General features: G+C 35.8%; 1 protein-coding gene across 1 annotated transcript in view; it reads right to left on the bottom strand.

Annotated features, from left to right (window-relative positions):
- The window catches only part of LOC148944112 (protein FAM91A1), a 95182-nt gene that overhangs the window by 76974 nt on the left and 4292 nt on the right, over positions 1-13916 (bottom strand). The window contains exons 2-3 of the mRNA XM_089100259.1: positions 5290-5584; positions 3130-3317 (exon numbers count right to left, since the gene is read on the bottom strand). Of these exons, the coding sequence (XP_088956385.1) occupies positions 3130-3317; positions 5290-5584 (483 nt within the window). The remainder of the gene's footprint in view (positions 1-3129; positions 3318-5289; positions 5585-13916) is intronic.

Raw genomic sequence — 13916 nt, 5'->3', positions numbered from 1 at the left:
TTTTTGCGTTATTTTAGCAATTTTGTCGTTTTTTGCGTTTTCTCAGCTAGTCAATCCGGACTTGTCCCAGTTAAAGATAGGAATGGGGTGGCAATTAGCGATAAGGAAAAAGCTAAAGCGAGATGGGCCGAACATTTTGAGAACTTGCTTAACCGAGATAGAGTTGCAGGAAAAAATATAGAGGAAAATGAAAAAGTTTGTGATACCTTGGATGTGAAGGAAGATTTGTTTTGTGAGGAGGAATTAGCAACAGTACTAAAAGGATTAAAGAATAATAAGGCTCCAGGTGCTGATAGGGTGGTAAATGAGTTTCTTAAATATGGTGGCTCTGAGGTTAGAAATAAGTTATTGAAGATTATGAATATGATTATTGAAAAAGGGGAAGTACCTAACGATTTTAGGAAAACCTTAATTAAGCCACTTTATAAGAAAGGTGATAAAAGTGAGTGTGGTAGTTATCGAGGCACTAGTCTGGTGTCTGTAGGTAGCAAATTGCTTAGTAATATGATACTTTTAAGACTGAGAGATGCCGTAGACAAAGTTTTAAGAGAAGAGCAGTGCGGTTTTAGAAAAGGTAGAGGATGTGTTGACATAATTTTCACTCTTAGGTTAATAATTGAGAAGTGCCTAAGTTTTCAAACACCTTTGTGCCTCAGTTTTATAGATTATGAGCAAGCGTTCGATTCTGTTGATGGAGGAGCTTTAGTAAAGGTTTTATCCTTGCATGGTATACCAGACAAATACATTAAAATGATTAGTGCTATGTACGAGAATAACACTGCTGCGGTTAAGGTAGGAAATGAGGTTAGCAGCTGGTTTTGTATTAAATCAGGAGTTAAGCAGGGTTGTGTTCTATCCCCCTTTATATGGATTATTTTGATGGACTTTGTTTTAAGGAGCACAGGAAAGGCAATGGGAGACCACGGAATCAAATGGGGAGGAAAAAGTCTCCTGGACTTGGATTATGCTGATGATTTAAGCATCCTAGATGAAAGTGTGAGCAAAATGAATGAAGTTTTAGAGGTTTTGCGAGTTCAGGGTGCTAGTATTGGTTTGAAAATTAATGTTAGGAAGACTAAGTCACTAAGGCTAGGAATAAGTGAAGATGAAAAGGTGACGTTGGGTAATGAAAAGATTGATCAGGTGGGCAGCTTCACTTACCTTGGTAGTATTATTAGTAAAGATGGTGGGAGCAGTGAAGATGTTAAAAATAGAATAGCCAAGGCTCAGGGTGTTTTTTCACAGATAAAAAAAGTCTGGAAGAAGAGGAAGATAAGTCTGCAAACCAAGATTAGAATATTAGAAGCTACAGTGATGATATTGGTCAAATATGACTCTGGAGTAATGACGCTCCGAAAAGCGGATGAAGACTTGCTAGATGTTTTCCAGAGAAATTACTTAAGGATTGTTCTGGGTACCCAGCTGACTGACCATATTTCAAACAATAGGCTACACGAAAAATGTGGTTCAATACCGCTTTCTAGGTCTATAATGAAAGAAAGGTTGAGGTGGTTAGGGCATGTTGTGCGGATGAAGGATGACAGATTGCCGAAGATTGTTTTTTTCGGCCAACCATCTAGGGCTAAACGGAAAGCAGGTCGTCCCCGTCTGGGGTGGGAGGACGTCATAAAGAAAGATTTAAAGGAAATGGAAACTTCGTGGGCGGGTGTAAAAAGGGAGGCTTTGAATAGATTGGGGTCGAGGAGGAGCATGCGTAGCTGTGTTGGGCTCAGGCGGCTTGGTGCTGCGATGAGTTGTTAGTAGTAGTAGTAGTAAATTATACTGGATCTTGGGAGCCAATCCTATGCTGAAAGCTGATTGATTATTTAGGCAATCCAATAGACAGAATGACTCCTCCAGTTAAATTCAACTAGCCAATCAATTGTGATGTTGAGACTTCTGAATTACAACTGTACTGAAATTAAACTGACTGGCAGCTCAACTAAAATGAGTTTAAAAGGAAGACTTCAAACTTAAACTGAGGATAGCTACTTAAGCTGAGAGATCAAACAAATCCTGTATGAGTACAAAAAGAACAATAAAGATAAAATAAAAAATAAACAAAAGAAGCAAACCCTAGATATCTTGGACAGAAATAAGAAAAATAAATATAAAGTAAAAAACAGAAACGAAAAAGAAAATACAAAGTAAAAAAATAAAAAAAGCAAACCTTGATATCTTGAACAGAAACGATAAAAATAAAGTTAGAAAATAAGAAAAAGAAAGATAAATTAAAAAACAGAAATGAAAAAAATAAAAGTAAAAATTAAAAAAGAAGCAAACCTTGATATCTTGGACAGAAACGATAAAATAAAGTAAGAAAATAAGAAAAAAAAATATAAATTAAAAAACAGAAATGAAAAAAAATATAAAGAAAAAATTAAAAAAGAAGTAAACCTTGATATCTTGGACAGAAACGATAAAATAAAGTAAGAAAATAAGAAAAAGAAATACAAATTAAAAAACAGCAATGTAAAAAGAATATATAAAGTACAAATTAAAAAAGAAGCAAACCTTGATATCTTGGACAGAAACGATAAAATAAAGTATGAAAATAAGAAAAAGAAAGATAAATTAAAAACAGAAATGAAAAAAATATAAAGTAAAAATTAAAAAGAAGCAAACCTTGATATCTTGGACAGAAACGAAAAAGAAAAGATAAAGTAAAAAAATAAAAAAAAACAAACCTTGACATCTTGAACAAAAACGATAAAAATAAAGTTAGAAAATAAGAAAAAGAAAGATAAATTAAAAAACAGAAATAAAAAATATAAAGTAAAAATTAAAAAAGAAGCAAACCTTGATATCTTGGACGGAAACGATAAAATAAAGTAAGAAAATAAGAAAAGCAAATACAAATTAAAAAACAGAAATGAAAAAAAATATAAAGTAAAAATTAAAAAAGAAGCAAACCTTAATATCTTGGACATAAATGATAAAATAAAGTAAGAAAATAAGAAAAAGAAATTTAAATAAAAAAACGGAAATGAAAAAAGAATATATATAGTAAAAATTAAAAAAGAAGCAAACCTTGATATCTTGGACAGAAAGGATAAAATAAAGTATGAAAATAAGAAAAATAAAGATACAGTAAAAAACAGAAAAGATAAAGTGAAAAAAGGAGCAAACCTTGATATCTTGGACAGAAACAAAGCCAACATTGACAATCCACCAGGTGTCTATTTGTACTCCAAGAGGCTTTACTGGCAGCAAACTCTTTCTGTTTACTGTAGACCACAGAAATATCCGTTTCGAAGCTTTGCACTGGTTTATCAAGTCAATATATTGATTTCTTCCAATCCCAAGTAAACGAAGACCTAAAAATGAACTGAAAACATGAGTTTGCCACAAAAAAGACTTGTGATTCATTTCGTGAATCATCTTGGGCACAAAATAAGAAGGTATATTTACTTCATTGGTTTTAATCCTTAGCTTTCCTTTGCTTCCCTTTTTTTAGCAACACCAATGTAAATAAAGGGGTCAGATCAAATTAGCAATGGATATTGGAACCTGGGTAGTCAATTCTGTCAAATAACTTTTATAGTGCTAAAAATATTACAAAGGTACTGGCTGTGGCCACTTCTTTCAAATCTCTTTTTTAGTGCTAAAAATGGCACTGGTCATGACCAAAAGGTTCTGGCTGTGGCCACTTATACTAAAATTCCTTTTGTAGTGCTAAAACAGCACAAAGGTACTGGCTGTGGCTACTTCTTTCAAACCACTAAAAATCGTACAAAGGAAGGGGCTGGAAGCAAAAAGCTGCAAGTAATTGGTCTACTCCTGCAACATATATATAGAACATAGATACAACAAGGTTTCTCAAACTGCTTTAACTGAATAATCCTTCTGATTTTTACATTGTTTTCCTGACCCACACTCATCTATTATACAACTAGGCTTGAGATTTATACAGTTAATTGTACATTCCAAGTTCTCAATACACCGCATGGTTAGCTTCGACTAGTGGTTCATCAAAGGGTTGGAATACAACAGGGTTGCTGTACATTACGCCAGAAGTTGAAAACGAGCGAAAGAATTTTGAAATTTCTCTCACTAGACAGTCTTTTCAAACTTTTGGCAACTATGGACTGTTTTACCTTTTGGGGCTGCAGTAAGGGCTCAAAATGGGAAGTTCTCCTGAAACAATTTTTGAACCTATGAAAGAGCTTAAAAAAAGGCATCAGGTGATATATTCACTTTCATCCTAGCTGAATTATGATGCAAACTATAGATTCACTAGAAAGACTATACAATTTTGAAAACTAATTTAAAAGAGTGTAAGCCCAAAACACAGTTATAATTTGCTATGGGTCAGGGGCGAGGGGCAATTGCCCCCTCCAGAACCAAGTTTGCTTTCCCCAGACCTCAGTTTGCCCCCCTACCCCCAGCTGAAATTTAGTTTCTGCAAATAAATCTTATGAAAACTAAGATAGACCTGCCTAGGCCACGCATCGAAAATGATCCACAAAATTCTGCGTTTCCTGAGGTCATGAGTTTCTCATAATTAAACTGGTTGATATATCTGGTATTAAACTCGTAATAGCCTATAATACCCAAAAATCTACTTAATATATCTTTCGTGCCAAAATCAGAAACCAGCTGTTTCTGACCAAATTGCTCTTCTCTGATTATTAAGAAAAACAGAACAGTAACAGAAGAAAACATCTTTTCTTTGTTATCAGTTTATGTTTATGCTGTCTTTTTTTATTCCCTGTTTCTGTTGAAATACTCCTGTCAGGTATCTATTTTATTTCTAACTTGAATAGACATGCATTAGAGTGTACAAATACAAAAGCCTACTATTTTAACAACTCGGGGAAAAACCTTCCACTTTTACTTAGCAAGTCCTAGTAAAGAACAAACCAAGGTATCATTACTTACCCAAGCTGCATTTTAGAGTGTTTTATAGATACGTTTTTTAATTTTTGGTTACTACGGGCCATGGTTGCTTCAACGCTTTTTTCAGGACTTTCAGACTATCTTCGAAATTTCCTTATACTAGTTTTCAAAAAAACATTTTACTATCAAGACGAATTTAGATAATAGTTACCATTCTTCAATTCAGCTAAAAATGGCAATTTTTCTCACTTGCCAGTTTTTCATACACTTTTTTTTTATGGGCCATGGTTTGTTCTGTACTAGGTGGCAGCAACCATAATGAGAAGCCCCTTTAGAAAAAGGAATGTAAATAAGGAATGTAAAGTTAAAATTCATAGCTGAATAAACATATAAAATCAATTAGAAAGAGTAAGAGAAAACAAAGCGAATTAAAAAACCACAATTACTTACAGTCTGCAGCAGTAAAGTTTGGTAAGGAATCATAGCTGCGCTCTTGTGACAGTATTTCATCAACCATTTCAATATAATACTGGAAAGGGGTCACCTTCAAACCTTTCACAATCACATCTGAGAGGTGATAAGGGTATACCATCAAATGCTGTCTACTGTAGTGTAGTATGTTTTCATAATACTTTTTTTCTTCTTTAAAAACATGTTTTACAAGACTTCCTCTGAATCTCAGCTGATTTCGTAAACTGTAGGTCAATACTGCAGATTCGTACTCTTTTTTAGAATTGCCAAGCACCTTAAAAATAAACAATAATTGGTGATTTAGACACACTAAAAATATAGGATTATATATACACATAGAACTAGGCCTATTCATATATATAGTTTAGAGACAGCTAAAACATGATGAACACATCCAATCCTCGGAGGGGGTTAATAATTTCAAGGGGCCTGGGGATCAAAAAATGGAAAAAATACAAATTTTTCTGAGAGGAGTACCTTGTTCCCCCCCCCCACCTCAAACCAAAAGCGCCAAATATAGTCTGGACATGTTCCTGGCTATGAGCATAAGCCTATAGCCTATGAGCCAAGAGGATAAAATTTTATATTAGCTTTAAAATTTCTTATCTTATTGGATGCCTTGAAATATTGCCCAATAGGCATAAATAAACAGTGCTGCATACGAATTAATGGAATTCTCCTCACAATTACTAGAATAAGTCTTCATGATTGCTGTTATAATGAAAATCCTCAAATGCATGTATGGGATAACTCTACTACCTGACAAGACTGGTACCAGTGGGTATGAAGCGTTTCTTTTTCTTATGCTTTAATAAAACGAGTCACTGTATCATCAATAATTATTTCATGTGGCTAATTTTGAAAATGATTATTCCCCTCCCCCCCCCCCAAAAAAAAATGAAGATACCTCCTTGGCTGAGCCCCCTTAAAAACAACTGAAAGTATAGTTATAGCTTATACAGAATATAATATATTGAGTGGGGAAAAAGTTGTATGTATAACTACAATTAGAGTTAAGAGAGGGAAAATCACCCTCTCCCAGAATTAGTAATATATTAATAATAATAATAATAATTTCATTTCAACCCTTCATACAAATACAAGTAAATGCTCGAAGGAGTTATAAAAACGAAAGAAAAAAATCACATAACGCTACAAAAAAAAAATTAAACTGCAATAACTATGGAAAAGAGAAAACAAACGAAATCAAAATCACGATTTTAATGCACAAGACTAGCCAATGGAAAGTCGTGTATTGTTCTATTTTCACTTTTGAAACGGGTATACAACTCATCCATTTTCTTACTTCTGCGAAACATAAGGGTTTCTGAACCATATGGGAATTCCCAATAAATATTTGCAATACCGAAAAAAAATTGAACAAATTCGGTTACGTTCGGTTTTACTAAAGCAATTCCATAAAGGGGTTAAAAAAAGACATGTGGCGCAAACATGGCGTTACAGAGACGACCGAGCGTAATTTTGTCAAATTGACCTTTAGTTCGTGCTAGCATACCGTAAGTTTTCCGCAGTTTTTCTTTAAGTGCTGCAATAACTAGATTTTTAGTAGCTTTGATAGAATTTCCATACCGGAGTCCGAGATACTCAAACTTATCCTTTTGGAGAACTGTCTTCTCGCAAACATCAACAGCACGATTTGGCAATGTTTTCGTCACTCAAAACGACGAGTTCAGTCTTAGACGGCTCTGTTGTTAGCCCAATATCTCCAAGTGCAGACGACACGGCATTAATAGTTTTCTGTAAAGATTCTAAATTATCACTTATCAAAAGTAGATTATCTGTGTAAGATAGATGACTAGCATCAATTCCATCATCTATCAAAAATTCTTCTATCGGTTTTGTTGCAGGACGTACTGCATTGCTAAAATATCACAGGGCTGATTACTGAGCCTTGTTTAACACCCCTACATATATCTATAGGTCCAGAAAGCTGTCCGGCAGACCGAATTCTTACTTGAGATTTTCGATGCCATTGCCTCAGGCAATTACAAACAAAGGGATCAACTCCTGCCCTTAGTAGTGACAAGACTGCTTGCGAATGTAAGACAGAATCAAACGCCTTAGATACGTCTATTGCGCAGACAAATAATGGAGTTTTTAGTTTCTTAAACTTTTTAACAATTGAAATAAAAGTTGCATGTGCATTCTGAACCCCCAGACCGGACCGAAAACCGAACTGATTGTCCCCCACATCCGCTCGCGCTGTCGCTATAGGGCACAGTATCTTCTCCAGTAACTTTGCTTGAACTGAACAAATAGTGATGGGCCTGTACGAAGAACAATCTTTAGTGTCTTTCCCCTTCTTATGTATATAGGTAACGACCCCCTGACATAAACCTTGTGGGACAGACTGTTGCGATACTATTGCTTGGAACAATAAAGCTATGTGACTAAACAGTTTAGGGGTACCATACATCAGATGTTCCGGCTGAATACCATCTGCCCCAGGCGATTCCCCTAAAGGAAGAGGACGAACAAAATATACAACACACGACGGGGTAATAGTAAGCCAGTTACTGTATTGGTTTAATCGATCAAAATGCTGCATCAGAATGTCTCGGAAATTACTTTCTAATAATGGAGGATCTGCCGCAAACATTGAAGAAAAATATTCAAACCATCTACTTATTTCAATGCTATCAGGCGGCGACGAAGAAGAACGGATAAGTTTAGACACTTCTTGCCATAGCTGACGAGAATTATTTTTTAGTTCCCGCAATAGCTCCTTAACCCGACTTCTTTTCCAAGATTTCTCCTTCTTTTGATATTGGTGTTTACTCGACTTCATAATTTTAAAAACCCATCCTGAACGTGGTCTTTCACAATCAACCCAAATTTGTCTCCAAAACACATGCGAGACTTTTCAACCTTCAAACCAGGAAAATCTGACCAGCCTCTCTTACGGGTATTCAGCTTTATTTTTTCCGACGGAACTACAACGGATGCAGCCATTTTCATACTATGCACCAATTCAAGCAAATACCGATTGAAATCGAGAAGCCGGTCAGACTTTACCCGCGAGAGCAAATGAAACGGAACCCTTATCTTATCTAAGTACGAATCAAGTAGCATCTGGTAAGTAAATATATCAATACGACTCCAGTTCTGTTTAGTGAACCACTTGGGTCTAGAGAGAGAGCATATGTCTCAAAAGAACTGAGTGGTAAATGAAACTCAAGATGCGAATGGTCACTTAAAAGAAAGTCGTCAGAAACATTAACTATCTGCTGCTGGAGATCCCCCATATCAGTAAACACGAAATCGAGATCAGAAGTGCTACCACTATTATGTACATAGGTAAATGATCTATTTTTCTGCAGACAATAGACATTTTGAAGCAATGTAGCATTTAACATTTGTGAGCGACCAATGGTATTATCATTAATGTCCGTATTAAAATCACCCATAATATAACACAAGATTTACGGGTAGGAGCTATTCTTTCAAGAAGTTTCGACAATGACGAGCAGACAGACGCAAACTTCTGAACCGATCGGTCATTTCTATAATTTGTAGGCATATAAACACAAACAGCAATAAAACCACTAAATTCTACCGCAAGACATAGGCTACATCATTAGACTCAAACAGATTACAATTATACTTTTTTCTAACAGCTATCGTTAAGCCCCCCGAGGGTCGACCCCCAGTACTTTTAGCTGGGTAGATAAAAACTGATGATCAGAAGAAGTAATCAGTATTGTGCTATTATCTTCCTTAAGCAGATGCTCATTAACAAAAATTATATTGAAAGCACCATACACTATTTGAAGTATGTCTAATTTTACTCTAGCCCCGTTTACGTTTTGACAGAACACATGTACTTCGCCATTTATCGAGGCTGTTTACGATTTAAGTTATTTGGCGCAGCTTGGTCTGGAGTTGTGCCACGAGCTGGATTTTTTAGGTTCGGGCACCGAAAGCTGTTACTTGCATGGTTGGATCCGTAGTTGGCACACTTGCGCACATCTGAGGTGCACTCGGAGTAGCTCTGATCACCGGCACACTTTCTACATTTAGTGTCCTTCTGACATTGGTTTGCACGATGACCAAAACCTTGACATTTATAGCACTGCAGCGGCTTTGACAAAGAAAACATGGTGTATTCCACTTTGATTCCAAACTTGAGAGCCTGATCGAAGTCAATCTTAGTAGCAAACGTGAGCTGGACAACTGGCATGGGCAATACCGCTAATTAGGTTGGGAATAGTTGAAACGTCGTAATCTTTGTCAACGTAAATGATCTCGAGGTATTCTGAGCGCAGTACCTTGCTACGGATATTTTGCTCGCCTTGGGCCCCCGAGGCAACAACACTTGCGGATGTTTCGTCTTTCATATGTACAAACAGCCTGTCTGTTCATTGTTCGATTTTGTCTATTTTATCAGCGGGTCCAATTTTCCTCAATAACTCCTTTTGCTTGGTAGGATTCTCAAGCTTGTGGGCAGATTCGACAAAACAACTGGGATAGTTCTTTCTGGTCGGGCAGAGATGGCCATATTGGTGGCGGGTTCTCTGAGCTAGGTACTGCAGAAGTTTCGTGCTTCTCTACAAGAAAACTTAGCATCGCTTTACAATCATTCAATCGTGAGGCAATAATCGTACTCACATCCTCAGGAATAGTGGGAACATCAGTTGGATCGAGAATGGCAAAACGAGGGGTCAGAACTTCATTTGCGATCCTTTCTGATATAACCTCATAAATATCGCCATAAAAGGCGGAAGCCGGGTGAGAGCCCCTACGACTCTGATTAATGTCTTTGTCGAGTACTGTTTTACATATATCAATAGCCTCTTTCAGAGCTCCCTTTGAGAAAACTTCGACTGCCTGATAACAATCTCCTTATTCGTTTTCTTTTCCACATGCCTCTGTATAAAGTTAAAACCACGGTTTTAACCGTGGTTTTACGAACTTAAACACCAAACTTAAAACCACGGTATATTCTGTCATTATTGATCCAGCTATCACCCCAAAAGACAAGGGAAGAGTCAGCCCCCGTTACCTTATTCCCGCAGTTTAAGGGAGACTCTCCCAGCAGGTACAACGGCACTTGCCACGGGTTTACTGCCCTTCTTCTGCTTGTAAATTATGGTTGCGTAAAATTGAAATCAGCACAAATCTTTTTTTGTAAAGTATAAATAAATGTCCATAAAATAGGTCAGTAGATTACAAAATTTTTAATCCGTAAAAAATGTTATGAAAGAATGGTCAAACAATTAACTCCGGTCACTGAATTAATTTAGGATCCTACAGAGTTTCAAGTTGATAAAATCCAAAAAAGGTGTTATCACATTCAAGGCTAAATGAAGACTGATATTGAGATACATATTTAACTGAAGGAGACAATGGACATCTACACTGAACATAAACCTTTCTGAAGCTTCGGTTATCCTCCCCCGCCCCCCCCAAAAAATAGTAGAAACATATTTATTTAAATCACTATGGAACAATCCGCGTTCTACTTCATAGTTAGGCTATCTCCTTTGGGCAGAATTGTTGTCTTTGTCAACAGTAAAAATAAAATTCCTTGAACTCTTCAACCTAAATTAACTAAAAAAAACAAGTTTTTTTACCTGAAAGTAAGGAGCGACATTAAAAATTAAAACGAACAGAAATTATTCCGTATATGAAAGGGGCTGCCCCCTCCGCAACGCCTCGCTTTTTACGCTAAAGTATGACTCTGTCTCACAACGTTATTTTTTAAAACAATTTAAAAACTTATAGCGTTATTCCCCATAACTTCGGGGTTTCCTAGATCATCTTAATACTTAAGATAGAAATTTGCAGTTTACCCTAGAAATTGAATTTGAAAATAAACTACCATTTTTAGATGTGCTAATTATCCGTAATACTAATAATTTTGACTTCACTATCTATAGAAAACCAACACAAAACAATAGATATCTTCATTTTAATTCAAATCACCCCCCCCCCCCCACAAGTTAAAAGAGCAGTTATAACTTCTCTTATTGACCGTGCCCTGAACATTTGCTCCGATTCATACATAAAAGCAGAAATAAATTTTATCAGAGATATTATTTTTGGCAACGGATACCCCGTTCCTTTTGTCAATAATACGATTAACCGTAGACTAAAAAGACATTTTCGTAAAATCAACGATATTTCACAATGTGAGGCTCCCGAAAAACCCTCTAATATAATCTATCTTCCGTACATCCCAAGAATCACCACAAAAATAAAAAATATTTGCGCAAAAAACAATCTGTATTTAGTTTTCACCAATAATTTTAAAATCACAAATTTCTCAAACTCCGGTAAAGATAAAACCCCAGTTACTCGCCAAAGAGGGGTTTATCAAATACCAATGCGATTGTGGCAATTACTACGTTGGCAGAACTCATCAGAATCTAGAAAAACGGATACACCAGCATAAAGAAGACATAGACAAAGCAGTAATTGCTAATAGTTCTAATAAATCCTTTGATTCTGCTGTACATATCCATGTTTTTGACAACTTCCGCCAAAAGATTCTTTTTGAAAAATCTTCTCACATCATCAGTAAACTTAGTATATACCATGTAATTCACGTCTCAATCAATATTAGTCTAGAAATCAATAAAATATTTCAATAAATTTGGACCTTAGAGAATGTTCAATGAGTTTTTCATACTCAGATTTAATTAAAAATGATCTAACAAAATATTTTATTAAACCAATTGACAATAGTATTGAACCCGTTACAAAAAGGCCTTTAAGACTAGCTGCTAAAAAAAAGCAAGATTAGCTTTGAATACTTGCAGTTAATAATTTCATTCTATTTCGTTTGAATGAATTCATCCTCTTTCATCATTTTATTTATCAGTCCTGGTTGAACTTCGTTGAAGTAAGGATACTGGGGCTGTTTTAAAGGTTTTTAAAAGCATTTTTAGTTTTAAACTTCGTATTTTAATGTAAGTTGTTATATATATTTTTTCTTTAATGTTGTGCTGAAGACGGATCCTTGGACATAGGGCCGAAATATTCACCGATATAAATTGCACTGTCTTGGAAAAAATTTCCCTATTGTTTTTAAGTTGTGTCTGTTTGATATGGAAAGGCAGTGTGGTCTTCGTCAATATTTGCGACTTACAAGCCCGTACCCAGGATTTCTTTTTAGGGGATAGGGGGTAACCAAATATCAAGTCTTGATATACATGATAGGTTAAAAAAGTCCACCAAGTTTTGTCAACTTCAGTGCAGTAAGCCCATACAAAATAAAGTCTAAACAAAGATTTCTTTCCCTATAAAATTTTTTAATACCTTTCTGGTCATACATAAACATTCCTATGAAGGGCAAGAAGGAATAAACCTCTTAGCCTTTCATGTCCTGTAAACTTTATTTGTCTTCTATGTGTGGAAGTAATTCTTTCTTAAGCAGCACTACTTACAGGCAAAATAGAAAATACAGTCAAAAGAAGAGATATTTGGAGAAAAGATCCTTAAGCAGCACTATCCTTAAGAGACAGTAAAACACATGAAGAAAGTTCTGTGATCAAAAACTTTTCTTATTTGCAGCACCATAGCTCAGCTTCTTGCTTGAAGCAGTCTAGCCTGAGCAGGATATTGCTATATATTTGCAGAAAAGACTCACAATGTTATGGTCTAGGCATCAATAGACAACAGAAGAAAAATTAGCATTGATAGAAAAAAATTTATAAGGACAAAGGAGACTGAGATGTAAAAAAATCTTTGGATGAAGATGAAAACATTGTTTCAGCTGTGATAAAAAGAAGTCTAGGAAATACAAAACTGAGAGGTTGTATGGCAATTAGTCAGATCAGAATCTTTTCAATGCAGTCTTTCAAAGTTCTTGTTCTTGGATGAATCATCTTGAACTCTAAATTAGAGGCAAAATACTGAGCTTTCTTAAAAATGGAAACGAAATCATTGGTAGTATTTTCTTACTACAAATAAGTGTATTAGCCTCTAAACAATACAACCTCTCAAGAAAAAGCTGAGAGGTTGTAAAGCGAAAAGCTAGATCAGGATATTTTGGATGCACAGTCTTCCCACCTCTTGTTCTTGGATGAATCATCTTGATCTCCAAGATACAGACAAAATGCTGAGCTTTGTTCAAAATGGAAACAAAAGCAGTAATAGTATTTTCTTGAATTTCTGCTGCTCTAGAAGGTACATTCTTTGCATATTTCGAAACAGCTGTCAAATTGAAAATCAGGTAATAGGCAGTGCAATAGCGCTGCCTAAGTAAAGAACAATGTTGGCACAATGATTATTTTTTTTTCCATACCAGGGCACTTCGTATCAAAGGATTTGTTCCCTAGCCTTCAGGGCAAGGGTTGTAAGTTATGTCCTGGGGGCATATAAGGTTTTTATAGAAGGTGTTCTTGTAAAAACTTCAAAAAAGGCTACTTCGATTGGAAATTCAAGGGGCTACTGCCCTTTTTAATAGTCGAAAGTGATTGGAGGGCAACTAACCCAGGGGGGTTTCCCCAAACACATCCAATCAAAATTTAGAGATAGCCATTTTATTCAACGTAGCCTTAAGTTCTGGAAATAAGGTCTTTGAGGATGACAACCCTCCCCCCCCACAGTGCTCAAGGCAAGGGTTGTAAGTTATGCCCTGG

This window comes from Artemia sp. Qi Xiang Cuo, chromosome 14 (genome assembly GCF_049724085.1).
Source record: "Artemia sp. Qi Xiang Cuo chromosome 14, ASM4972408v1, whole genome shotgun sequence".
NCBI lineage: Eukaryota > Metazoa > Arthropoda > Branchiopoda > Anostraca > Artemiidae > Artemia > Artemia sp. Qi Xiang Cuo.
This window is presented reverse-complemented; position numbering and strand designations above follow the sequence as displayed.